This window comes from Somniosus microcephalus, chromosome 29, assembly GCF_052327205.1.
Source record: "Somniosus microcephalus isolate GS21.2 chromosome 29, FLI_Smic_1.0, whole genome shotgun sequence".
NCBI lineage: Eukaryota > Metazoa > Chordata > Chondrichthyes > Squaliformes > Somniosidae > Somniosus > Somniosus microcephalus.
In genome coordinates, this window is record NC_141015.1 from 4459759 (window position 1) to 4487176 (window position 27418).

At 58.4% G+C, this 27418-nt stretch overlaps 1 protein-coding gene across 1 annotated transcript; it reads left to right on the top strand.

Moving 5' to 3' along the window:
- The first annotated feature begins 272 nt into the window (after positions 1-272).
- On the top strand, positions 273-27418 carry LOC147098326 (uncharacterized). Its single transcript, XM_085969968.1, has 10 exons — positions 273-404; positions 5237-5329; positions 6499-6591; positions 9632-9854; positions 19331-19469; positions 19591-19716; positions 22200-22589; positions 25662-25774; positions 27019-27129; positions 27218-27418. The coding sequence occupies exons 1-10, from the start codon at positions 388-390 to the stop codon at positions 27416-27418; spliced, it is 1506 nt and encodes a 501-aa protein (XP_085826094.1). The 5' UTR covers positions 273-387.

The window sequence follows — 27418 nt, forward strand, 5'->3', positions numbered from 1 at the left end:
GCGGTGCTCCCTCAGCACTGCCCCTCCGACAGTGGCGCCCCTCAGCACCCAAAATGTTTCCAATGGGATTATGACTCTGTGGTACGTGTCTAACTCCGGGCTCCGGGTTTTGGTCTGACTGCAGGGTTCGGGTCCGAATCCGGGTTTTGTGTCTGACTCCAGGGTTCAGATCCGACTCCGGGTTTTGTGTCTGACTGCAGGGTTCGGCTCTAACTCCGGGCTCCGGGTTTTACCTCTGACTCTGTGTGTCTTGGGAGGCGGGGCCTGGAGCAGCCAATCGCGGGCGGCGCCCTCTGACCCCCGGCAGTGGATGTGTGGCGGGAGGCGAGCGCGCGGGGAGAGACTCGAGCGGGGCCGGAGATTCAAAACTCAACCGACAGCGTTACCATGCAACGGAGCATCGCGTGAGTCATTACCCCCGGGAGTGGGTCTCGCAATTGGTCATTGCCCCCGGTAGGGGGGGGTCTGAGAATTGATCATTGTCCCCGGGAGGGGGGTCTGAGAATTGGTCATTGTCCCCGGGAGGGGGGGGTCTGAGAATTGGTCATTGTCCCCGGGACGGGGGGTCTGAGAATTGGTCATTGCCCCCGGGAGGGGGGGTCTGAGAATTGGTCATTGCCCCCGGTAGGGGGGTCTGAGAATTGGTCATTGCCCCTGGGAGGGGGGGTCTGAGAATTGGTCATTGTCCCCGGGAGGGGGGGTCTGAGAATTGGTCATTGTCCCCGGGAGGGGGGGGTCTGAGAATTGGTCATTGCCCCCGGGAGGGGGGGTCTGAGAATTGATCATTGTCCCCGGGAGGGGGGGGTCTGAGAATTGGTCATTGTCCCCGGGAGGGGGGGTCTGAGAATTGGTCATTGTCCCCGGGAGGGGGGTCTGAGAATTGGTCATTGTCCCCGGGAGGGGGGTCTGAGAATTGGTCATTGTCCCCGGGAGGGGGGGTCTGAGAATTGATCATTGCCCCCGGGAGGGGGGTCTGAGAATTGGTCATTGTCCCCGGGAGGGGGGGTCTGAGAATTGGTCATTGCCCCCGGGAGGGGGGTCTGAGAATTGGTCATTGCCCCCGGGAGGGGGGGTCTGAGAATTGGTCATTGTCCCCGGGAGGGGGGGTCTGAGAATTGGTCATTGTCCCCGGGAGGGGGGGTCTGAGAATTGGTCATTGCCCCCGGGAGGGGGGGTCTGAGAATTGGTCATTGCCCCCGGGAGGGGGGGTCTGAGAATTGGTCATTGTCCCCGGGACGGGGGGTCTGAGAATTGATCATTGTCCCCGGGAGGGGGGTCTGAGAATTGGTCATTGCCCCCGGGAGGGGGGGGTCTGAGAATTGGTCATTGCCCCCGGGAGGGGGGGGTCTGAGAATTGGTCATTGTCCCCGGGAGGGGGGGTCTGAGAATTGGTCATTGCCCCCGGGAGGGGGGGTCTGAGAATTGGTCATTGTCCCCGGGAGGGGGGGTCTGAGAATTGGTCATTGTCCCCGGGAGGGGGGGTCTGAGAATTGGTCATTGTCCCCGGGAGGGAGGGGTCTGAGAATTGGTCATTGTCCCCGGGAGGGGGGTCTGAGAATTGGTCATTGTCCCCGGGAGGGGGGGTCTGAGAATTGGTCATTGTCCCCGGGAGGGGGGTCTGAGAATTGGTCATTGTCCCCGGGAGGGGGGGTCTGAGAATTGGTCATTGCCCCCGGGAGGGGGGGTCTGAGAATTGGTCATTGTCCCCGGGAGGGGGGGTCTGAGAATTGGTCATTGTCCCCGGGAGGGGGGGTCTGAGAATTGGTCATTGTCCCCGGGAGGGGGGGTCTGAGAATTGGTCATTGTCCCCGGGAGGGGGGGTCTGAGAATTGGTCATTGTCCCCGGGAGGGGGGGTCTGAGAATTGATCATTGTCCCCGGGAGGGGGGTCTGAGAATTGGTCATTGTCCCCGGGAGGGGGGTCTGAGAATTGGTCATTGTCCCCGGGAGGGGGGGTCTGAGAATTGGTCATTGTCCCCGGGAGGGGGGGTCTGAGAATTGGTCATTGCCCCCTGGAGGGGGGGTCTGAGAATTGGTCATTGTCCCCGGGAGGGGGGGTCTGAGAATTGGTCATTGCCCCCTGGAGGGGGGTCTGAGAATTGGTCATTGTCCCCGGGAGGGGGGGTCTGAGAATTGGTCATTGTCCCCGGGAGGGGGGTCTGAGAATTGGTCATTGTCCCCGGGAGGGGGGTATGAGAATTGGTCATTGTCCCCGGGAGGGGGGTCTGAGAATTGATCATTGTCCCCGGGAGGGGGGGTCTGAGAATTGGTCATTGTCCCCGGGAGGGGGGTCTGAGAATTGATCATTGTCCCCGGGAGGGGGGGGTCTGAGAATTGGTCATTGCCCCCGGGAGGGGGGGTCTGAGAATTGGTCATTGTCCCCGGGAGGGGGGTCTGAGAATTGATCATTGTCCCCGGGAGGGGGGGTCTGAGAATTGGTCATTGTCCCCGGGAGGGGGGGTCTGAGAATTGGTCATTGTCCCCAGGAGGGGGGGTCTGAGAATTGGTCATTGTCCCCGGGAGGGGGGGGTCTGAGAATTGGTCATTGTCCCCGGGAGGGGGGGTCTGAGAATTGGTCATTGTCCCCGGGAGGGGGGGTCTGAGAATTGGTCATTGCCCCCGGGAGGGGGGGTCTGAGAATTGGTCATTGTCCCCGGGAGGGGGGGTCTGAGAATTGGTCATTGTCCCCGGGAGGGGGGGTCTGAGAATTGGTCATTGTCCCCGGGAGGGGGGTCTGAGAATTGGTCATTGTCCCCGGGAGGGGGGGGTCTGAGAATTGGTCATTGTCCCCGGGAGGGGGGTCTGAGAATTGGTCATTGTCCCCGGGAGGGGGGGTCTGAGAATTGGTCATTGTCCCCGGGAGGGGGGGGTCTGAGAATTGGTCATTGTCCCCGGGAGGGGGGGGTCTGAGAATTGGTCATTGTCCCCGGGAGGGGGGGGTCTGAGTATTGGTCATTGTCCCCGGGAGGGGGGTCTGAGAATTGGTCATTGTCCCTGGGAGGGGGGTCTGAGAATTGGTCATTGCCCCCGGGAGGGGGGGTCTGAGAATTGGTCATTGTCCCCGGGAGGGGGGGGTCTGAGAATTGATCATTGTCCCCGGGAGGGGGGGTCTGAGAATTGGTCATTGTCCCCAGGAGGGGGGGGTCTGAGAATTGGTCATTGTCCCCGGGAGGGGGGGTCTGAGAATTGGTCATTGTCCCCGGGAGGGGGGGGTCTGAGAATTGGTCATTGCCCCCGGGAGGGGGGGTCTGAGAATTGGTCATTGCCCCCGGGAGGGGGGTCTGAGAATTGGTCATTGTCCCCGGGAGGGGGGGTCTGAGAATTGGTCATTGCCCCCGGGAGGGGGGGTCTGAGAATTGGTCATTGTCCCCGGGAGGGGGGTCTGAGAATTGGTCATTGTCCCCGGGAGGGGGGGTCTGAGAATTGGTCATTGTCCCCGGGAGGGGGGGGTCTGAGAATTGGTCATTGTCCCCGGGAGGGGGGTCTGAGAATTGGTCATTGTCCCCGGGAGGGGGGTCTGAGAATTGGTCATTGTCCCCGGGAGGGGGGGGTCTGAGAATTGGTCATTGTCCCCGGGAGGGGGGGTCTGAGAATTGGTCATTGCCCCCGGGAGGGGGGGGTCTGAGAATTGGTCATTGTCCCCGGGAGGGGGGTCTGAGAATTGGTCATTGCCCCCGGGAGGGGGGTCTGAGAATTGGTCATTGTCCCCGGGAGGGGGGGTCTGAGAATTGGTCATTGTCCCCGGGAGGGGGGGTCTGAGAATTGGTCATTGCCCCCGGGAGGGGGGGTCTGAGAATTGATCATTGTCCCCGGGAGGGGGGTTTGAGAATTGATCATTGTCCCCGGGAGGGGGGTCTGAGAATTGGTCATTGTCCCCGGGAGGGGGGGGTCTGAGAATTGATCATTGTCCCCGGGAGGGGGGGTCTGAGAATTGGTCATTGTCCCCGGGAGGGGGGGTCTGAGAATTGGTCATTGCCCCCGGGAGGGGGGGTCTGAGAATTGATCATTGTCCCCGGGAGGGGGGTTTGAGAATTGATCATTGTCCCCGGGAGGGGGGTCTGAGAATTGGTCATTGTCCCCGGGAGGGGGGTCTGAGAATTGGTCATTGTCCCTGGGAGGGGGGGGTCTGAGAATTGGTCATTGTCCCCGGGAGGGGGGGTCTGAGAATTGGTCATTGTCCCCGGGAGGGGGGGTCTGAGAATTGGTCATTGTCCCCGGGAGGGGGGGTCTGAGAATTGGTCATTGTCCCCGGGAGGGGGGGTCTGAGAATTGGTCATTGTCCCCGGGAGGGGGGGTCTGAGAATTGGTCATTGTCCCCGGGAGGGGGGGTCTGAGAATTGGTCATTGCCCCCGGGAGGGGGGTCTGAGAATTGGTCATTGCCCCCGGGAGGGGGGGTCTGAGAATTGGTCATTGCCCCTGGGAGGGGGGTCTGAGAATTGGTCATTGCCCCCGGGAGGGGGGGGGTCTGAGAATTGGTCATTGCCCCAGGGGGGGGTCTGAGAATTGGTCATTGTCCCCGGGAGGGGGGGTCTGAGAATTGGTCATTGTCCCCGGGAGGGGGGGTCTGAGAATTGGTCATTGCCCCCGGGCGGGGGGGTCTGAGAATTGGTCATTGTCCCCGGGAGGGGGGTCTGAGAATTGGTCATTGTCCCCGGGAGGGGGGGGGTCTGAGAATTGGTCATTGTCCCCGGGAGGGGGGTCTGAGAATTGATCAATAGTCTCTGGGAGGGGGGATTCCCCGACCCTCGCACTCTGACCCGGGGGAGGGCAGATTCCCCAACCCTCGCACGCTGACCCGGGGGGTTTAGGGGGGGATTCCCCGACCCTCGCACTCTGACCCGGGGGGGTTTGAGGGGATTCCCCGACCCTCGCACGCTGACCCGGGGGAGGGCAGATTTCCCGACCCTCGCACGCTGACCCAGGGGTTTGAGGGGATTCCCCGACCCTCGCACGCTGACCCGGGGGTTTGGGGGGATTCCCCGACCCTCGCACTCTGACCCGGGGGAGGGCGAATTCCCCGATCCTCGCACTCTGACCCGGGGGAGGGCAGATTCCCCGACCCTCGCACGCTGACCCGGGGGTTTGGGGGGATTCCCCGACCCCCTCACGCTGACCCGGGGGAGGGGGGATTCCCCGACACTCGCACGATGCCCTGGTGCGGTTGGGGGTGGAATGGGCTGTGGGGGAGACACGGCGGGAGATTTTCACCTTTTCCTCTTTTTTTTCCCTGCGGCAGGTCGTTCTTTCAGCCACTGAAAGGTGGGAAGACCAAGAGTGAGAAGGCGAAGGAAGAGGCTGAGGTCCCGGGCGAGGCGGCAGTGAGAGGAGGGTGAGTCTCACCAACAGAGGGGGGCGCAGGGCGAGAGGGCACAGGGTGTGGGGGGGGCGGCGATGGGGATGGAGGGCGAGGGCAGAGAGCGAGAGTGTAGGGTCGAGGGGCAGAGGGTGTGGGGTCGAGGGGCAGAAGGTGTGGGGGCGAGGGGCTGGCGCAGAGGGCGATGGGGGGAGGAGGGCGAGGGGCAGAGAGCGAGGCGATGGGGGCGGAGGGGCTGGCGCAGAGAGCGAGGGCGGGGGGGCAGGCAGAGGGTGGGAGGGTGAAGGCAGAGGGCGAGGCGATTGGGGGGGGGCAGAGGGCGAGGTGGTGTTGGAGGGTGATGTGAGTGTGCGCGCGCCAGTCTGTATATTTTACATCTATATATATGTAAGAAGTCACAACACCAGGTTATATTCCAACAGTTTTATTTGAAGTCACAAGCTTTCGGAGCGCTGCTCCTTCGTCAGGTGAAGTGGAGAGATGCATAAAGACACAGCTTATATAGTCAGAGAATAATGCCAGATGTTTACAGGTAATCTTTCTAACTGCCATTTATCACACCTCGGCAGAGAGATAATCACAGCAATCAAAGGTGTGAATGGTGTCCAAACAGGTCAGTCAGGAAAACATTACATCAAAGAACGATGAGGTGGGGTCACAAGGGGTCAAATGTTGCAGATGCTGGGGTCTGTATGAAAAACAAAAAACAGACAACAAAACATTTTTTTTGCTGGAAATCACAGCAGGTCCGGCCGCACCTGTGTAGAGAGAACAAGCCAACGACGACTCGAGTCTGGGTGACCCTACGTCAGGTGGGGTTACATGTAGCGTGACATGAACCCAAGATCCCGGTTGAGGCCGTCCTCATGAGTGCGGAACTTGGCTATCATTGTTCTTGGCATTATTCTCGGACTATATAAGCTGTGTCTTTATGCATCTCTCCACTTCACCTGCCGAGGGAGCAGCGCTCCGAAAGCTTGTGATTTCAAATAAAACTGTTGGACTATAACCTGGTGTTGTGACTTCTTACATTTGTCCACCCCAGTCCAACACCGGCATCTCCACACCATGGCTATATGTATGTGTGTATGTCTGCATGCATGCCCGTGTGTGTGTAGATGTGTGTGCGAGTGCGTAGATATGTGTACAGGTGCGAGTGTCACGGTCTTTTTTCCCTGCGGCAGGTCGTTCTTTCAGCCACTGAAAGGTGGGAAGACCAAGAGTGAGAAGGCGAAGGAAGAGGCTGAGGTCCCAGGCGAGGCGGCAGTGAGAGGAGGGTGAGTCTCACCGACAGAGGGGGGCGCAGGGCGAGAGGGCACAAGGTGTGGCGGCACGGCTCGGGGGCGGAGGCAGAGTGCGATGGGGCAGGGGGCGAGGGTTTGGGGGGAGAGGGGCAGAGAGCGTGAGGGCGAGGGCCAAAGAGCAAGGGTGTGGGGGTGAGGGGCAGAGAGCGAGGGTGTGGGGCGAGGGTGGGGGGCGAGGGGCAAAGAGCGAGGGTGTGGGGGGCGAGGGGCAGAGGGTGTGGGGGGCGAGGGGCAGAGGGTGTGGGGGGGCGAGGGGCTGAGGGTGTGGGGGGCAGAGGGTGAGGGCGAGGGGCAGAGGGTGAGGGTGTGGGGGGCAGAGGGCGAGGGTGTGGGGGGCAGAGGGCGAGGCGATGGAGGGGCAGAGGGCAAGGTGGTGGTGCTGGAGGGTTATGCGAGTGTGTGCGCGCGTGGGTGTGTAAATTTACATCTATATATATGTGTGCATATCTGCATGCATGCCCGTGTGTGTAGATGTGTGTGCGAGTGCGTATATATGTATACAGGTGCGGGCGTCACAGCCTGCACACCCCTATGTACACATGAATGCGTGTCTCTGCGGGTGTTTCGTACAGTGTAAATGGAGCTTTACTCTGTTTCTAACCCGTGCTGTACCTGCCCCGTGAGTGTTAGATGGGACAGTGTAGAGGGAGCTTTACTCTGTATCTAACCCGTGCTGTACCTGCCCTGGGAGTGTTTGATGGGACAGTGTAGAGGGAGCTTTACTCTGTATCTAACCCGTGCTGTACCTGCCCTGGGAGTGTTTGATGGGACAGTGTAGAGTCATGGAGTCATAGAGTTTTACAGCACAGAAAGAGGCCCTTCGGCCCATCGTGTCTGCGCCGCCCATCCATCCCTGTCCAGTCTAATCCCATTTTCCAGCATTTGGTCCATAGCCTTGTATGCAATGGCATTTCAAGTGCTCATCCAAATGCTTCTTGAATGTTGTGAGGGTTCCTGCCTCCACCACCCTTTCAGGCATTGAGTTCCACATTCCAACCACCCTCTGGGTGAAAAAGTTCCTCCTCAAATCCCCTCTAAATCTCCTGCCCCTTACCCTGAATCTATGCCCCCTTGTTATTGACCCCCCCACTAAGGGGAAAAGTTCCTCTTTATCTACCCTATCTATGCCCCTCATTATTTTGTACACCTCAATCAGGTCCCCCCTCAGCCTTCTCTGCTCCAAGGAGGGAGCTTTACTCTGTATCTAACCCTGTGCTGTACCTGCCCTGCGAGTGTTTGATGGGACAGTGTAGAGGGAGCTTTACTCTGTATCTGACCCGTGCGGTACCTGCCCTGGGAGTGTATGATGGGACACTGCAGCGGGAGCTTCACTCTGTATCTAACCCGTGCGGTACCTGCCCTGGGAGTGTTTGATGGGACAGTGTAGAGGGAGCTTTACTCTGTATCTAACCCCGTGCTGTACCTGCCCTGGGAGTGTTTGATGGGACAGTGTAGAGGGAGCTTTACTCTGTATGTAACCCCGTGCTGTACCTGCCCTGGGAGTGTTTGATGGGACAGTGTAGAGGGAGCTTTACTCTGTATCTAACCCCGTGCTGTACCTGCCCTGGGAGTGTTTGATGGGACAGTGTAGAGGGAGCTTTACTCTGTATCTCACCCTGTGCTGTACCTGCCCTGGGAGTGTTTGATGGGACAGTGTAGAGGGAGCTTTACTCTGTATCTAACCCCGTGCTGTACCTGCCCTGGGAGTGTTTGATGGGACAGTGTAGAGGGAGCTTTACTCTATATCCAACCCCGTGCTGTACCTGCCCTGGGAGTGTTTGATGGGACAGTGTAGAGGGAGCTTTACTCTATATCCAACCCCGTGCTGTACCTGCCCTGGGAGTGTTTGATGGGACAGTGTAGAGGGAGCTTTACTCTGTATCTAACCCGTGCTGTACCTGCCCTGGGAGTGTTTGATGGGACAGTGTAGAGGGAGCTTTACTCTGTATCTAACCCGTGCTGTACCTGCCCTGGGAGTGTTTGATGGGGCAGGGTAGAGGGAGCTTTACCCTGTATCAACCCGTGCTGTACCTGCCCTGGGAGTGTTTGATGGGACAGTAGAGGGAGCTTTACTCTGTATCTAACCCATGCTGTACCTGCCCTGGGAGTGACTAGTGCTGCCGCTGGTAATGGTGCGAGGTTATCCACTTTGGTGGCAAAAATAGGAAGGCAGATTATTATCTGAACGGCAATAGATTGGGAGAAGGGGAAGTGCAACGAGACCTGGGTGTCCTTGTGCACCAGTCGCTGAAGGTAAGCATGCAGGTGCAGCAGGCGGTTAAGAAGGCAAATGGTATGTTGGCCTTCGTAGCAAGAGGGTTCGAGTACAGGAACAAGGATGTCTTGCTGCAGCTGTACAGGGCCTTGGTGAGACCACACCTTGAGTATTGTGTGCAGTTTTGGTCACCTTATCTGAGGAAGGATGTTCTTGCCATGGAGGGAGTGCAGCAAAGATTCACCAGACTGATACCTGGGATGGCAGGAATGACGTATGAGGAGAGATTGGATCAATTGGGCTTATACTCACTGGAGTTTAGAAGAATGAGAGGGGATCTCATTGAATCAAATATAATTTTCTGTCAGGCCTGGACAGACTAGATGCAGGAAGGATGTTCCCGATGGCGGGGGAGTCCAGAACCAGGGGTCACAGTCTAAGGATAAGGGGTAAGCCATTTAGGACAGAGATGAGGAGGAATTTCTTCACCCAGAGAGTGGTGAACCTGTGGAATTCTCTACCACACAAGGTAGTTGAGGCCAATTCATTAAATATATTCAAGAAGGAGTTAGATATATTTCTTAAGGCTAAAGGGATCAAGGGGTATGGGGAGAAGGCAGGGACCGGGTACTGAATTTGGATGATCAGCCATGATCTCATTGAATGGCGGAGCAGGCTCGAGGGGCCGAATGGCCGACTCCTGCTCCTATTTTCAATGTTTCTCTGTTCCCTATTCCCAGCCCACACAGGTTCTGGTGTACTGACCCTTGCCAATCTTTTTTGCTTTCTAATCTCCAGGACTCCGACGTCTCCGCTGAAGCCAAAAAATGTCTCTGTGAAGCCGAAGGAAGCGGACACGCCCGTGAAACGTCGGGGGAAGAGGGCTCGGCGAGTGATCGACAGCAGCGATGAGGAAGGAGAAAGAGGGAACGAAGAGGAAGAGGAGGAGGAGATGGTGATCACAGACAGTAAGACGGCACCAACCTGTGTGCCAGAGACGCCGTCACCAGAGGCTGAAGAGGTGAGTTGGAGTTCGCCATCCTTCCTTGCACCACATGTGTCGGGTACTATTTCCCCACGTATCTCGAGTTCTTAAAGGCTGTCGTGGTTTAAGACGATAACGGCCCAGAACTTGGTGTCGGGGGCTTGCCGCGCGTGCAAGCCCCCGATCTGCACTCACCCTGCGCGCTGACATCTGAAGCCCGGGCCTGCTTGCATTTCCTGCCACAGGCCCGGTTCAGATGTCAGCGCGCAGTGCTTACCTGATCCTGCGGCGTAGTTAGTGCGGTGTGCCGGCTGGGATCTGGTTGTACAGGGATCACCTATCAGGGGAGGGGAAGGTTCATTCATGAGTTTGAGAGTAAGAACTGTCAAACTCATTAAAAACTACGGGGGCCCAAAACACTATTTAAACTTTAAATAAAAATTTAAAAAACATCCCAATCATTAAATTAAGTATAAATAAGTTTTAAAAAATAATTTAAACAATTTTTAATGAAAAGGGTCTAAAACTAAACTTACCTTATTGTAGATTCTTTAAAATAATAAACCTGTGGGGGGAACAAAATTCTAAATTACACTAAAACACCACTTACGTGTAAAAAATAAATACTTGCGTGTGCTTTTTACAAGTGTAAAGACCGGAGGCCTTTAGACATGCGCAAATCCCCCAAAACAGAGGAAATCCAAGACGCACGCGCTGCCCCCTACAGCGCACGCGCTAGCCTCTTCACCTCTTGGGTTGGATGCCGGTTTTCAGCGCATGCGCTGTGTATACTGAAAACCGGCATTTCCTCCGGCCAGACGCGTGAGTACCCCTTCCGCACTCACGCGTTTGGGGAGGAATTACTGCCCCAATATAAGAAATAGGAGCAGGAGTTGGTCGTTCGGCCCCTCGAGCCTGCTCTGCCATTCAATAAGATCATGGCTGATCTTCTATCTCATCTCCACTTTGATGAACTGTCCTCATATCCCTTGATTCTCCCTTAACATTCAAAAACCTTATCCATCGCCGCCTTGAATATACTCAACGACTGAGCCTCCACAGCCCTCTGGGGCAGAGAATTCCAAAGATTCACCGCCCTCTGAGTGAAGAAATTCCTCCTCATCTCAGTCCTAAATGGCCGACCCCTTATCCTGAGACTGTGACCCCTGGTTCGAGACTCTCCAGCCCAGGGGGAAACAGCCTCTCAGCATCTACCCTGTCAATCCCTGTAAGAATATTGTACGTTTCACTGAGATCACCTCTCATTCTTCTAAACTCTAGAGAATATAGGCCTAGTCTACTCAATCTCTCCTCATAGGACAATCCCCCCATCCCAGGAACCAGTCTGGTGAACCTTCGTTGCACCCCCTCTATGGCAAGTATATCCTTCCTTAGGTAAGGAGACCAAAACTGTACACAGTACTCCAGGTGTGGTCTCACCAGGGCCCTATATAATTGCAGTAAGACCTCTTTGCTCTTATACTCAAATCCTCTTGTAAGAAAGGCCAACATTCCATTTGCTTTCCTAATCGCTTGCTGTCCCTACATGTTAACTTTCAGCGATTCGTGTACAAGGACACCCAGGTCCCTCTGAACACCAACATTTCCCAATCTCTCACCATTTAAAAAATACTCTGCTTTTCTATTTTTCCTACCAAAGTGGATAATTCACATTTCTCCACATTATACTTGTAGGATAGTTCAAGGCCCTGCGATGGTTGGTTTGGGTTGGTGAGGCGGGGAGATGGGTTGTAGGGTAGTTCGAGGTCCTGTGATGGTTGGGTTGGTGAGGCGGGGAGATGGGTTGTATTGTGGTTCGAGGTCCTGTGATGGTTGGTGATGGGCCTTCAATAACCACAAAACTAGAAGTTATAGACTTAAACAAGTTGGCTTTTAATCACTAAGATCAGAGCTAACATCTCAACACGCCGACTGGTTCACAGGAATGAGTCATACAGATCCTGGGATCTTTATGTAAGAGAAGTCAGGGGCGGAGCCAAGAGCCAAGACCTGGAACCTCCCAGGTTAGTCGGGAAAGAGGAAGTGAAACTATACACAGTGGGGGAGGGTAATATACATGAGTGCAAAACGAATAGAGGATCAAGACAAACAGATTTCATTACATTCACCCCTTCTATAGATTTAGTCCATCGGGGTGATGTTTCTTAAAAGTTGGTATAAGTGAGTCTGTCAGGAGGTTTTGCAGTTCTCAGTGATCGGCGCAAAGCCGGTTGGGGTGCCTCTAGGGGAGTGGATTCTGGTTCCTCCGCTGTCCGGGCCTCCGCAGTGTCTTCCAGGTTATCTGCAGTGTCCTCCAGGTTAAAGTTGGGTATTGATACCTCTGGGCGTCCTGTCTCTTTGTAGTGTAGGTCTTCATCGGGTAGTCTCCCATCGTTCTCTCCGCTCCCCGAGGGAGCGAGGTCTTTTATGGAAACAGTGTCCTCTCGCCCGTCAGAGTATTCGATATAGGCGTACTGAGGGTTTGCATGGAGGAGCTGTACCTTTTCCACAAGGGGGTCCGTTTTATGGCCTCTCACGTGCTTCCGCAATAGTACTGTCCCCGGAGACGTCAGCCACGCGGGTAGAGATATGCCCGAGGTGGATTTCCGGGGGAAAACGAACATCTTTTCGTGAGGGGTGGCGTTAGTGGCTGTACATAACAGAGACCTTATGGAGTGGAGCACGTCTGGGAGGACTTCCTGCCAGCGGGAGGTCGGAAGGCCTTTTGACTTTAAGGCTAACGTGACAGCCTTCCAAACAGTAGCATTCTCCCTTTCCACTTGCCCATTACCCCGGGGGTTGTAGCTAGTGGTTCTGCTAGTGGCTATCCCCTTTGAGAGCAAGAACTGGCGCAGCTCGTCACTCATGAATGACGTCCCCCTATCGCTGTGTATGTAGTTCGGCATGCCAAACATGCAGAATAGATTACCGAGACACTTGATGACCGTGGCACTGGTCATGTCTGGGCAGGGAATGGCGAAGGGGAAGCGGGAATATTCATCAATGATATTGAGGAAGTATACGTTACAGTCGGCAGAGGGAAGGGGTCCCTTGAAGTCCAGACTTAGGCGCTCGAATGGCCGTGTGGCTTTGATAAGGTGTGCACGGTCAGGCCTGTAGAAACGAGGCTTGCATTCCACACAGATGCGGCAGGCTCTGGTCATTGCCCTGACCTCCTCGATGGAGTGGGGCAGATTGCGGAACTTTATAAAATGGTATAGTCGGGTGACCCCTGGGTGACACAGGTCGTTGTGGAGACCCTGTAATTTGTCCATATGAATGCTGGCACACATTCCCCACGATAGGGTGTCTGGGGGTTCATTAAGGGCTCCCGGCCTGTACATAATATCATAGTCGAACGTGGATAGTTCGATCCTCCACCTGAGTATTTTGTCATTCTTGATTTTCCCCCTTTGTTATTAAACATGAAAGCCACCGACCGCTGGTCGGTGAGCAGGGTGAAACGTTTGCCGGCTAGGTAGTGTCTCCAGTGCCGCACTGCCTCCCCTATAGCCTGTGCCTCCTTCTCGACAGAAGAGTGCCTGATTTCAGGTCCCTGAAGGGTTCGGGAGAAGAAGGCCACAGGTCTCCCAGCCTGATTGAGGGTCACAGCTAAGGCAAAGTCTGACGCATCGCTTTTGACTTAAAAGGGAATGCATTCGTCCACTGCACACACTGCAGCCCTTTCAATGTCCTGTTTGATACTGGTGAAAGCCTCCCGAGCTTCAGCTGATAGTGGGAAGGACGTCGATTTAATGAGGGGTCGGGCCTTATCAGAGTAATTGGGCACCCATTGGGCATAATACGAAAAAAATCCCAGGCACCTTTTTAAAGCTTTGGGATTGTGTGGCAGGGGCAGTTCCTTTAGGGGGCGTAATCGGTCAGGGTCCGGTCCAATTACCCCATCTTCCACCACACAGCCGAGGATACAGAGACGGGTTGTGTTGAAGACACATTTGTCTTCGTTGTAGGTTAGATTCAGCTTTAGGGCAGTTTTTAAAAATCTCGCAAGATTTAGATCGTGGTCTTGCTGGTTGTGCCCGCAGATAGTGACATTGTCCAGATAGGGGTAGGTAGCTTGTAGTTTATTCTCATCAACCATGCGGTCCATCTCACGTTGGAAGACCGAGACTCCATTTGTTACTCCGAAGGGCACTCTGAGAAAATGGTAGAGGCGCCCGTTCGCCTCAAAGGCGGTGTATGGGCGGTCCTCCGTTCTAATGGGGAGCTGGTGATACGCGGATTTGAGGTCAATAGTCGAGAAGACTCAGTATTGCGCGATCTGGTTGACCATTTCTGATATGCGGGGTAAAGGGTAGGCGTCCAGCTGGGTATAAATATTAACAGTCTGGCTGTAGTCAATTACCATCCGTTTCTTTTCGCTATTTTTAACTATGACTACTTGGGCACGCCACGGGCTGGTACTGCATTCAATAATGCCTTCCCGCAGGAGTCTGTCCACTTCCGCCTTGATAAAGTGTCTGTCTTCCAGACTGTACCGTCTACTTTTGGTCGCTATGGGCCTACAGTTCGGAGTGAGATTAGCGAATAAAGAGGGCGGGCTGATTTTTAAGGTTGATAGGCCACAGACTGTGAGTGGTGGCTGGGACCCGCCATATGCTAGCGTGACACTTTCGTGGTGGCACTGGAAGTCCAGGCCCAAGATTACATTAACACAGAGTTTTGGCATCACAAGGAGTTTAATATCCTTGTAGTCCGTGCCTTTTACAGTCAGTGTTACCACACAGTAGCCCAAAATGTCCGAAATGTGGGGCTTAGCAGCCATAGCAATTCTGCTCCGTGTAGGGGTTACCGTTAATGAGTGCCGCCGTACCAGGCTAGGGTGGATAAAACTCTCGGTACTCCCACAGTCAATTAAGCATTTCGTTAAATTCCCGTTTACCTGTATGTCCATCATGGATTTTGTCAACGGGTGTGGCCTGGATTGATCCACCGTGATCGAAGCCACCGCGAAGAGTTCGAAGCATTTGAGCCAGTGTCCAAATTGATTTGATGCTTCAGCAGAATGTGGATCCAAGTCCAGATGCTCTGGTTTTAGGAGTCGATCCATCCTAGTATTCTTTAGTGATTAAAATTGATGGGCCTTCAATAACCACAAAACTAGAAGTTATAGACTTAAACAAGTTGGCTTTTAATCACTAAGATCAGAGCTAACATCTCAACACGCTGACTGGTTCACAGGAATGAGTCATACAGATCCTGGGATCTTTATGTAAGAGAAGTCGGGGCGGAGCCAAGAGCCAAGACCTGGAACCTCCCAGGTTAGTCGGGAAAGAGGAAGTGAAACTATACACAGTGGGGGAGGGTAATATACATGAGTGCAAAACGAATACAGGATCAAGACAAACAGATTTCATTACAGTTGGCGAGGCGGGGAGATGGTTTGCAGGGTAGTTCGAGGTCCTGTGATGGTTGGGCTGGGTTGGTGAGGCAGGGAGATGGTTTGTCGGGTAGTTCGAGGTCCTGTGATGGTTGGGTTGGGTTGGTGAGGCGGGGAGATGGTATGTAGGGTAGTTCGAGGTCCTGTGATGGTTGGGTAGGGTTGGGGAGATGGTTTGTATTGTGGTTCGAGGTCCTGTGATGGTTGGGCTGGGTTGGTGAGGCGGGGAGATGGTTTGTATTGTGGTTCGAGGTCCTGTGATGGTTGGGTTGGTGAGGCGGGGAGATGGTTTGTATTGTGGTTCGAGGTCCTGTGATGGTTGGCGAGGCGGGGAGATGGTTTGTAGGGTAGTTCGAGGTCCTGTGATGGTTGGGTTGGGTTGGTGAGGTGGGGAGATGGTTTGTTTTGTGGTTCGAGGTCCTGCGATGGTTGGCTGGGTTGGTGAGGCGGGGAGATGGTTTGTATTGTGGCTCGAGGTCCTGCGATGGTTGGCTGGGTTGGTGAGGCGGGGAGATGGTTTGTATTGTGGTTCGAGGTCCTGCGATGGTTGGTTGGGTTGGTGAGGCGGGGAGATGGTTTGTATTGTGGTTCGAGGTCCTGCGATGGTTGGCTGGGTTGGTGAGGCGGGGAGATGGTTTGTATTGTGGTTCGAGGTCCTGTGATGGTTGGGTTGGGTTGGTGAGGCGGGGAGATGGTTTGTATTGTGGTTCGAGGTCCTGTGATGGTTGGCTGGGTTGGTGAGGCGGGGAGATGGTTTGTATTGTGGTTCGAGGTCCTGTGATGGTTGGCTGGGTTGGTTTGTGAGGCGGGGAGATGGTTTGTATTGTGGTTCGAGGTCCTGTGATGGTTGGGTTGGGTTGGTGAGGCGGGGAGATGGTTTGTATTGTGGTTCGAGGTCCTGTGATGGTTGGGTTGGGTTGTGAGGCGGGGAGATGGTTTGTATTGTGGTTCGAGGTCCTGTGATGGTTGGCTGGGTTGGTGAGGCGGGGAGATGGTTTGTATTGTGGTTCGAGGTCCTGTGATGGTTGGGTTGGGTTGGTGAGGCGGGGAGATGGTTTGTAGGGTAGTTCGAGGTCCTGCGATGGTTGGTTGGGTTGGTGAGGCGGGGAGATGGTTTGTATTGTGGTTCGAGGTCCTGTGATGGTTGGCTGGGTTGGTGAGGCGGGGAGATGGTTTGTATTGTGGTTCGAGGTCCTGTGATGGTTGGCTGGGTTGGTGAGGCGGGGAGATGGTTTGTATTGTGGTTCGAGGTCCTGTGATGGTTGGGTTGGGTTGGTAAGGCGGGGAGATGGTTTGTAGGGTAGTTCGAGGTCCTGCGATGGTTGGTTGGGTTGGTGAGGCGGGGAGATGGTTTGTATTGTGGTTCGAGGTCCTGTGATGGTTGGGTTGGGTTGGTGAGGCGGGGAGATGGTTTGTATTGTGGTTCGAGGTCCTGTGATGGTTGGGTTGGGTTGGTGAGGTGGGGAGATGGTTTGTATTGTGGTTCGAGGTCCTGTGATGGTTGGGTTGGTGAGGCGGGGAGATGGTTTGTATTGTGGTTCGAGGTCCTGTGATGGTTGGCCGGGTTGGTGAGGTGGGGAGATGGTTTGTATTGTGGTTCGAGGTCCTGTGATGGTTGGGTTGGGTTGGTGAGGCGGGGAGATGGTTTGTATTGTGGTTCGAGGTCCTGTGATGGTTGGGTTGGGTTGGTGAGGCGGGGAGATGGTTTGTAGGGTAGTTCGAGGTCCTGTGATGGTTGGGTTGGGTTGGTGAGGCGGGGAGATGGTTTGTAGGGTAGTTCGAGGTCCTGTGATGGTTGGGTTGGTGAGGCGGGGAGATGGTTTGTATTGTGGTTCGAGGTCCTGTGATGGTTGGGTTGGGTTGGTGAGGCGGGGAGATGGTTTGTATTGTGGTTCGAGGTCCTGTGATGGTTGGGTTGGGTTGGTGAGGCGGGGAGATGGTTTGTAGGGTAGTTCGAGGTCCTGTGATGTTTGGGTTGGGTTGGTGAGGCGGGGAGATGGTTTGTATTGTGGTTCGAGGTCCTGTGATGGTTGGGTTGGGTTGGTGAGGCGGGGAGATGGTTTGTATTGTGGTTCGAGGTCCTGTGATGGTTGGGTTGGGTTGGCGAGGCGGGGAGATGGTATGTAGGGTAGTTCAAGGTCCTGTGATGGTTGGGTTGGGTTGGTGAGGCGGGGAGATGGTTTGTATTGTGGTTCGAGGTCCTGTGATGGTTGGGTTGGGTTGGTGAGGCGGGGAGATGGTTTGTATTGTGGTTCGAGGTCCTGTGATGGTTGGGTTGGGTTGGCGAGGCGGGGAGATGGTATGTAGGGTAGTTCAAGGTCCTGTGATGGTTGGGTTGGGTTGGTGAGGCGGGGAGATGGTTTGTATTGTGGTTCGAGGTCCTGTGATGGTTGGGTTGGGTTGGTGAGGCGGGGAGATGGTTTGTATTGTGGTTCGAGGTCCTGTGATGGTTGGGTTGGGTTGGTGAGGCGGGGAGATGGTTTGTAGGGTAGTTCGAGGTCCTGTGATGGTTGGGTTGGGTTGGCGAGGCGGGGAGATGGTTTGCAGGGTAGTTCGAGGTCCTGCGATGGTTGGTTGGGTTGGTGAGGCGGGGAGATGGTTTGTATTGTGGTTCGAGGTCCTGTGATGGTTGGCTGGGTTGGTGAGGCGGGGAGATGGTTTGTATTGTGGCTCGAGGTCCTGTGATGGTTGGGTTGGGTTGGTGAGGTGGGGAGATGGTTTGTAGGGTAGTTCGAGGTCCTGTGATGGTTGGTGAGGCGGGGAGATGGTTTTTGTAGGGTAGTTCGAGGTCCTGTGATGGTTGGGTTGGGTTGGTGAGGCGGGGAGATGGTTTGTATTGTGGTTCGAGGTCCTGTGATGGTTGGGTTGGGTTGGCGAGGCGGGGAGATGGTTTGTATTGTGGTTCGAGGTCCTGCGATGGTTGGGTTGGGTTGGTGAGGCGGGGAGATGGTTTGTATTGTGGTTCGAGGTCCTGTGATGGTTGGGTTGGGTTGGCGAGGCGGGGAGATGGTTTGTAGGGTAGTTCAAGGTCCTGTGATGGTTGGGTTGGGTTGGTGAGGCGGGGAGATGGTTTGTATTGTGGTTCGAGGTCCTGTGATGGTTGGGTTGGGTTGGTGAGGCGGGGAGATGGTTTGTATTGTGGTTCGAGGTCCTGTGATGGTTGGCTGGGTTGGTGAGGCGGGGAGATGGTTTGTATTGTGGTTCGAGGTCCTGTGATGGTTGGGTTGGGTTGGTGAGGTGGGGAGATGGTTTGTATTGTTGTTCGAGGTCCTGTGATGTTTGGGTTGGGTTGGTAAGGCGGGGAGATGGTATGTAGGGTAGTTCGAGGTCCTGTGATGGTTGGGTTGGGTTGGTGAGGCGGGGAGATGGTTTGTATTGTGGTTCGAGGTCCTGTGATGGTTGGCTGGGTTGGTGAGGCGGGGAGATGGTTTGTATTGTGGTTCGAGGTCCTGTGATGGTTGGTGAGGCGGGGAGATGGTATGTAGGGTAGTTCGAGGTCCTGTGATGGTTGGGTTGGGTTGGTGAGGCGGGGAGATGGTTTGTATTGTGGTTCGAGGTCCTGTGATGGTTGGGTTGGGTTGGTGAGGTGGGGAGATGGTTTGTATTGTGGTTCGAGGTCCTGTGATGGTTGGGTTGGGTTGGTGAGGTGGGGAGATGGTTTGTATTGTGGTTCGAGGTCCTGTGATGGTTGGCCGGGTTGGTGAGGTGGGGAGATGGTTTGTATTGTGGTTCGAGGTCCTGTGATGGTTGGGTTGGGTTGGTGAGGCGGGGAGATGGTTTGTATTGTGGTTCGAGGTCCTGCGATGGTTGGTGAGGTGGGGAGATGGTTTGTAGGGTAGTTCGAGGTCCTGTGATGGTTGGGTTGGGTTGGTGAGGCGGGGAGATGGTATGTAGGGTAGTTCGAGGTCCTGTGATGGTTGGGTTGGGTTGGTGAGGTGGGGAGATGGTTTGTAGGGTAGTTCGAGGTCCTGTGATGGTTGGTGAGGCGGGGAGATGGTATGTAGGGTAGTTCGAGGTCCTGTGATGGTTGGCGAGGCGGGGAGATGGTTTGTAGGGTTGTTCGAGGTCCTGCGATGGTTGGCTTGGCTAACACTTGCATCTGTGTTTCCAGCCGCCCAGACCAGCGTCTACGTCTCCGGCTGTCTCCCCGTCCACCCAGACGTCTCCGGATACAGCCCCATTGAAGGAGAGCCCGTCTCTGTCTGACTCGGGTATCGCCACGCCCACCGGGATCCCCAAACGGCGAACAGGTAAAGCGCCTCGCTGGCGGGATGGCCAGACGTCGCCGTGGGACGGCCTCCTCGGGGCTTCCTCGTGTTCTCCCGGTGCCGCAGCACGCTCCCTAACCGCTTCTTCTCCTTCCCTTCACAGCCCGCAAACAACTGCCCAAACGTAAGCTGCAGAATACGGTGCAGGCCAGCCCAGAGCCCGAGACCCAGAGGGAGGGAGCGGCTGAGCCGGACGTGGAGAGCTCCGCCAAGCGTCACAAGATGGAAGGTAATGGAGGGGGGGGAAAGAGGCCGGAGTGGAGTCCAGGGAGTCGCATACAGGTCTGGGCGCTGTGCATGGTCACTGAATGTGTGCTGTGTGTGTGTTCTCCTTACAATGTACAGTCTTTCCTGAGCTATCACTACAAATAAAACAAAGACTCCCATTTCTCCCACGCCTTTCACCACCTCAGGACGTCCCAAAGCGCTTTACAGCCAATGAAGTACTTTTTGAAGTGTGGTCGCTGTTGTAATGTAGGAAACGCGGCAGCCAATTTGCGCACAGCAAGCTCCCACAAACAGCAGTGTGGTAATGACCGGATAATCTGGTTTTTTGTGATGTTGGTTGAGTGATAAAAATTGGCCCCAGGAGACCAGGGAGAACTCCACCCCCCCCCCCCCCCTGCTCTTCTTTGTAATAGTGCCAAGGGATCTTTTACGTCCACCTGAGAGAGCAGACGGGGCCTCGGTTTAACGTCTCATCCGAAAGATGGCACCTCTGACAGTGCGGCTCTCCCCCAGTACTGACCCCTCCGACGGTGCAGCACTCCCTCAGTACTGCCCCTCCGACAGTGCGGCGCTCCCTCAGTACAGCCCCTCTGACAGTGCAGCGCTCCCTCAGTACAGCCCCTCTGACAGTGCGGCGCTCCCTCAGTACTGCCCCTCCGACAGTGCGGCGCTACCTCAGTACTGCCCCTCCAACAGTGCGGCTCTCCCCGAGTACTGACCCCTCCGACAGTGCAGCACTCCCTCAGTACTGCCCCTCCGACAGTGCTGCGCTCCCTCAGTACTGCCCCTCCGACAGTGCGGCGCTACCTCAGTACCGCCCCTCCGACAGTGCGGCGCTCCCTCAGTACTGCCCCTCCGACAGTGCGGCGCTCCCTCAGTACTGGCCCCTCCGACAGTGCGGCGCTCCCTCAGTACCGACCCTCCGACAGTGCGGCGCTCCCTCAGTACTGCCCCTCTGACAGTGCGGCGCTCCCTCAGTACTGCCCCTCCAACAGTGCAGCACTCCCTCAGTACTGCCCCTCCGACAGTGCGGTGCTCCCTCAGTACTGCCCCTCCGACAGTGCGGTGCTCCCTCAGTACTGCCCCTCCGACAGTGCGGTGCTCCCTCAGTACTGCCCCTCTGACAGTGCGGTGCTCCCTCAGTACTGCCCCTCCGACAGTGCGGCGCTCCCTCAGTACTGCCCCTCCGACAGTGCGGCGCTCCCTCAGTACTGGCCCCTCCGACAGTGCGGCGCTCCCTCAGTACCGACCCTCCGACAGTGCGGCGCTCCCTCAGTACTGCCCCTCCAACAGTGCAGCACTACCTCAGTACTGCCCCTCCGACAGTGCGGTGCTCCCTCAGTACTGCCCCTCCGACAGTGCGGCGCTCCCTCAGTACTGCCCCTCCGACAGTGCGGCGCTCCCTCAGTACTGCCCCTCCGACAGTGCGGTGCTCCCTCAGTACTGCCCCTCCGACAGTGCGGCGCTCCCTCAGTACTGCCCCTCCGACAGTGCGGTGCTCCCTCAGTACTGCCCCTCCGACAGTGCGGCGCTCCCTCAGTACTGCCCCTCCGACAGTGCGGCGCTCCCTCAGTACTGCCCCTCCCACAGTGCGGCGCTCCCTCAGTACTGCCCCTCCCACAGTGCGGCGCTCCCTCAGTACCGCCCCTCCCACAGTGCGGCGCTCCCTCAGTACTGCCCCTCTGATAGTGCGGCGCTCCCTCAGTACCGCCCCTCCGGCCCCTCCGACAGTGCGGCGCTCCCTCAGTACTGCCCCTCCGACAGTGCAGCGCTCCCTCAGTACTGCCCCTCCGACAGTGCGGCGCTCCCTCAGTACTGCCCCCTCCGACAGTGCGGCGCTCCCTCAGTACTGGCCCCTCCGACAGTGCGGGGCTCCCTCACTACCGCCCCTCCGACAGTGCGGCGCTCCCTCAGTACTGCCCCTCCGACAGTGCAGCACTCCCTCAGTACTGGCCCCTCCGACAGTGCAGCGCTCCCTCAGTACTGACCCCTCCGACAGTGCGGTGCTCCCTCAGTACTGGCCCCTCCGACAGTGCGGCGCTCCCTCAGTACTGCCCCTCCGACAGTGCGGCGCTCCCTCAGTACTGCCCCTCCGACAGTGCGGCGCTCCCTCAGTACTGCCCGTCCCACAGTGCGGCGCTCCCTCAGTACCGCCCCACCCACAGTGCGGCGCTCCCTCAGTACTGCCCCTCCGACAGTGCGGCGATCCCTCAGTACTGCCCCTCCGACAGTGCAGCGCTCCCTCAGTACTGCCCCTCCGACAGTGCGGCGCTCCCTCAGTACCGCCCCTCCGACAGTGCGGCGCTCCCTCAGTAGTGCACTGGAGTGTCAGCCCAGATTTTGTGCTCGAGTCTCTGGAGTGGGGTTCGAACCCACGACGTCAGACTCCGAGGCGAGAACGCTACCCACTGAGCCACAGCTGACGCTTGTCTATTTTTGTTTCACAACTCCGTGTTTTAACCTGCTGTCTTTCTGCCCTGAAAGAAAATGGCAAGAGTTCCGAGGAGGAGGAGGAGGAGGAGGAGGAGGACTTGGTGCCGGAGGTCAAAGTGCAGGGTTCATCTCCCAGCCAGCAGGAGGAGGAGCAAGAGCTTGGGGACCGGATGGAGGGGGCAGAGGCCAAAGAGGCAGAGGTCAGCGGTGCGGAGGGGGAGGACGTCGCGATGGAGGAGGAGCGGCGGAGCGCTGTTCCCGAAACTGGGAAAGAGGTCAAGTGTGAGGAGCCGGAAGTGAAGGAGGAACCGCAGAGCAAGGCGGAGAAGCGGACAGGCAGGAGGTCGAAAGGCGACGAGGAGGAAAGTGGGTGTGATGGCGATGAGAAGACGGGCAAGAACCTGGCAGAAAAAAGCAAGCAATCGATCAACACCTTCTTTGGTGAGAATGGGGCGGTGAGCGGTGAGGGAAGGGTCCATTGGGTGGGGTACCGGTCCCAGGGGGAGGGGGAGCCAGTCTCGGGGGAGGGTGGGAGTGATGGGTCCATTGGGTGGGGTACCGGTCCCCAGGGGGGTGGGTGGGAGCGATGGGTCCATTGGGTGGGGGTACCGGTCCCAGGGGGAGGGGGAGCCAGTCTCGGGGGAGGGTTGGAGCGATGGGTCCATTGGGTGGGGGTACCGGTCCCAGGGGAGGGGGAGCCAGTCTCCAGGGAGGGTGGGAGCGAAGGGTCCATTGGGTGGGGGTACCGGTCCCAGGGGGAGGGGGAGCCAGTCTCCAGGGAGGGTGTGGGAGCGATGGGTCCATTGGGTGGAGTACCGGTCCCAGGGGGAGGGGGAAGCCAGTCTCCAGGGAGGGTGGGAGCGATGGGTCCATTGGGTGGGGTACCGGGTCCCAGGGGGAGGGGGAGCCAGTCTCGGGGGAGGGTGGGAGCGATGGGTCCACTGGGTGGGGTACCGGTCCCAGGGGGAGGGGGAGCCAGTCTCGGGGGAGGGTGGGAGCGATGGGTCCACTGGGTGGGGTACCGGTCCCAGGGGGAGGGGGAGCCAGTCTCGGGGGAGGGTGGGAGCGATGGGTCCACTGGGTGGGGGTACCGGTCCCAGGGGGAGGGGGAGCCAGTCTCGGGGGAGGGTGGGAGCGATGGGTCCACTGGGTGGTGGTACCGGTCCCAGGGGGAGGGGGAGCCAGTCTCGGGGGAGGGTGGGAGCGAAGGGTCCACTGGGTGGGGTACCGGTCCCAGGGGGAGGGGGAGCCAGTCTCGGGGGAGGGTGGGAGCGAAGGGTCCATTGGGTGGGGTACCGGTCCCAGGGGGAGGGGGAGCCAGTCTCGGGGGAGGGTGGGAGCGATGGGTCCACTGGGTGGGGGTACCGGTCCCAGGGGGAGGGGGAGCCAGTCTCAGGGGAGGGTGGGAGCGATGGGTCCACTGGGTGGGGGTACCGGTCCCAGGGGGTGGGGGAGCCAGTCTCGGGGGAGGGTGGGAGCGATGGGTCCATTGGGTTGGGGTACTGGTCCCAGGGGGAGGGGGAGCCAGTCTCAGGGGAGGGTGGGAGCGATGGGTCCATTGGGTGGGGTACCGGTCCCAGGGGGAGGGGGAGCCAGTCTCGGGGGAGGGGTGGGGAGCGATGGGTCCATTGGGTGGGGTACCGGTCCCAGAGGGAGGGGGAGCCAGTCTCGGGGGGAGGGGTGGGAGCGATGGGTCCATTGGGTGGGGGTACCGGTCCCAGGGGGTGGGGAGCCAGTCTCGGGGGAGGGTGGGAGCGAAGGGTCCATTGGGTGGGGTACCGGTCCCCAGGGGGAGGGGGAGCCAGTCTCGGGGGGAGGTGGGAGCGAAGGGTCCATTGGGTGGGGGTACCAGTCCCAGGGGGAGGGGGAGCCAGTCTCGGGGGAGGGTGTGAGCGATGGGTCCATTGGGTGGGGTACCGGTCCCAGGGGGAGGGGGGAGCCAGTCTCGGGGGAGGGTGTGAGCGATGGGTCCATTGGGTGGGGTACCGGTCCCAGGGGGAGGGGGAGCCAGTCTCGGGGGAGGGTGGGAGCGATGGGTCCACTGGGTGGGGTACCGGTCCCAGGGGGAGGGGGAGCCAGTCTCAGGGGAGGGTGGGAGCGATGGGTCCATTGGGTGTGGGGGAGCCAGTCTCGGGGGAGGGGTGTGAGCGATGGGTCCATTGGGTGGTGGGTACCGGTCCCAGGGGGAGGGGGAGCCAGTCTCGGGGGAGGGTGGGAGCGATGGGTCCACTGGGTGGGGGTACCGGTCCCAGGGGGAGGGGGAGCCAGTCTCAGGGGAGGGTGGGAGCGATGGGTCCATTGGGTGGGGTACCGGTCCCAGGGGGAGGGGGAGCCAGTCTCGGGGGAGGGGTGGGAGCGATGGGTCCACTGGGTGGGGGTACCGGTCCCAGGGGGAGGGGGAGCCAGTCTCAGGGGAGGGTGGGAGCGATGGGTCCATTGGGTGGGGGTACCGGTCCCAGGGGGAGGGGGAGCCAGTCTCCAGGGAGGGTGGGAGCGAAGGGTCCACTGGGTGGGGGTACCGGTCCCATGGGGAGGGGGAGCCAGTCTCCAGGGAGGGTGGGAGCGATGGGTCCACTGGGTGGGGTACCGGTCCCAGGGGGAGGGGGAGCCAGTCTCCAGGGAGGGTTGGGGACGATGGGTCCATTGGGTGGGGCAGAGCCAGTCTCGGGGGAGGGGGAGCCAGTCTCGGGGGAGGGTGGGAGCGAAGGGTCCACTGGGTGGGGGTACCGGTCCCAGGGGGAGGGGGAGCCAGTCTCCAGGGAGGGTGGGGAGCGAAGGGTCCACTGGGTGGGGGTACCGGTCCCAGGGGGAGGGGAGGGAGCCAGTCTCCAGGGAGGGTGGGGAGCGATGGGTCCACTGGGTGGGGCAGAGCCAGTCCCCGGGGGAGGGGGAGCCAGTCTCCAGGGAGGGTGGGAGCGAAGGGTCCACTGGGTGGTGGTACCGGTCCCAGGGAGGAGGGGGAGCCAGTCTCCAGGGGAGGGTGGGAGCGATGGGTCCCACTGGGTGGGGCAGAGCCAGTCCCCGGGGGAGGGGGAGCCAGTCTCCAGGGAGGGTGGGAGCGATGGGTCCATTGGGTGGGGCAGAGCCAGTCTCGGGGGAGGGGGAGCCAGTCTCGGGGGAGGGTGGGAGCGAAGGGTCCACTGGTGGTGGGTACCGGTCCAGGGGGAGGGGGAGCCAGTCTCCAGGGAGGGTGGGAGCGAAGGGTCCACTGGGTGGGGTACCGGTCCCAGGGGGAGGGGGAGCCAGTCTCCAGGGAGGGGTGGGGACGATGGGTCCACTGGGTGGGGCAGAGCCAGTCCCCGGGGTCGTGCGACTGATCTGGGGCGAGGGGAGGGGAACCGTCCATGGGGAGGGGGGGGCGTTGGGGAGGCTTGGTTCCCGGGTAGGGTTGGGGTCGGTCCCCAGGGAGGGAGGAGGTTGGCTCTCTTTCCCCCCCCCCCCGGGGTCGTGCGACTGATCTGGCGAGGGCAGACGACGAACGCAAGTGAAATCTCGTGTCTACTTCACCCTCAGCTCCCCGGAAATCCAGCGGCAAACCGAGAGAGAGAATCCAAGGAGACGCGGGCGGAGGTCGGGGCGGAGGAGGGGACCTCACCGGAGTCCGGCACCAAGCCCAGTGTCGGCAGGTACGGCGGGGGATGGGGGGGTACTGGGTGTCTGGGGGAGAGTAGACTCGGTGTCGCTGACCTGGGCTGGCCCCCTTTGACCCTCGCTGACTTTCAGTAACCCTCACGACCTTGGCTGTCCTCCTGCGACCCTCCTGTAACTCTCGCTGACCTGGGCTGGTCCTCTTTGACCCTCGCTGATCTCCTGTGACCTGCGCTGACCTCCTGTAACTCTTGCTGACCTGGGCTGGTCCCCTTTGACCCTCGCTGACCTCCTGTGACCTGCGCTGACTTCCTGTAACTCGCTGACCTGGGCTGGTCCCCTTTGACCCTCGCTGACCTCCTGTTACCATCGCTAACCTGGGCTGATCTCCTGTGACCCTCGCTGACCTGGGCTGGCCCCCTTTGACCCTCGCTGACCACCTGTGACCCTCGCTGACCTCCAGTGACCCTCGCTAACCTGCGCTGACCGCCTGTGATTCTCACTGACCTGTGACCCTCGCTGACCTGGGCTGGCCCCCTTTGACCCTCGCTGACCTCCTGTGACCCTGGCTAACCTGCGCTTCCCACCTGTGATTCTCACTGACCTCCTGTGACCCTGACTAACCTGCGCTTACCACCTGTGATTCTCACTGACCTCCTGTGACCCTGGCTAACCTGTGCTGACCACCTGTGATTCTCACTGACCTCCTGTGACCCTCGCTAACCTGCACTGACCACCTGTGACCCTGTGCTGACCTCCTGTGACCCTCGCTGACCTCCAGTGACCTGCGCTGACCACCTTTGATTCTCACTGACCTGTGACCCTCGCTGACCTCCAGTGACCTGCGCTGACCACCTTTGATTCTCGCTGACCTCCTGTGACCCTCGCTGACCTCCAGTGACCTGCGCTGACCACCTTTGATTCTCACTGACCTCCTGTGACCCTCGCTGACCTCCAGTGACCTGCGCTGACCACCTTTGATTCTCACTGACCTCCTGTGACCCTCGCTGACCTCCAGTGACCTGCGCTGACCACCTTTGATTCTCACTGACCTGGGCTGGCTTCCGTTGACCCTCGCTGGCCCCCTCTGACCTGGTCTGTGCTGTTTTGTCTTGGCCCACTTGGTGAACTCTCTGCTACGGCTCAGCGGGTGCTCACGCTTGCCCTCTGAGTCCGGTGAGGTCGTGGGGTTCGAGCCCCGCTCCTGGACTTGAGCCCTTAATCCAGGCCGGGCCTGACCTCCCGACCCCGCTTTTCACCTGCGGAATTCTTCCTTTTCCAGGTTCTTCAGTTCCTCCAAACCGAGCCCCGTGTCCGAGTCGACCTCCGCCTACAACCCGTCGAAGCCCCGATACCATCCGGTGACGGACGCCTGCTGGATTCAGGGCCAGAGGTGAGGCGTGTGTCTCTGGGGCAATGTGAGGGGTGGTGGCGGGGGTGAGATATTCGGCCCTTGGTCTCAATGTCTTCTCTCTCCCCCAGGTCCCCTACTTGGCCGTGGCGCAGACCTTCGAAAAGATCGAGGAGGAGTCCCGCTCGGTAAAAAAAAATTAATTACTCTTCGACCTTGTTCCTCGCTGGGGGAGTCCACGGGTCTGGACGGCGATGACCTCTTGCTAGGGGTCACAGGTCTGGACGTTGCTGACCCCTCGCTGGGGGGTCACGGGTCTGGACGGCGCTGA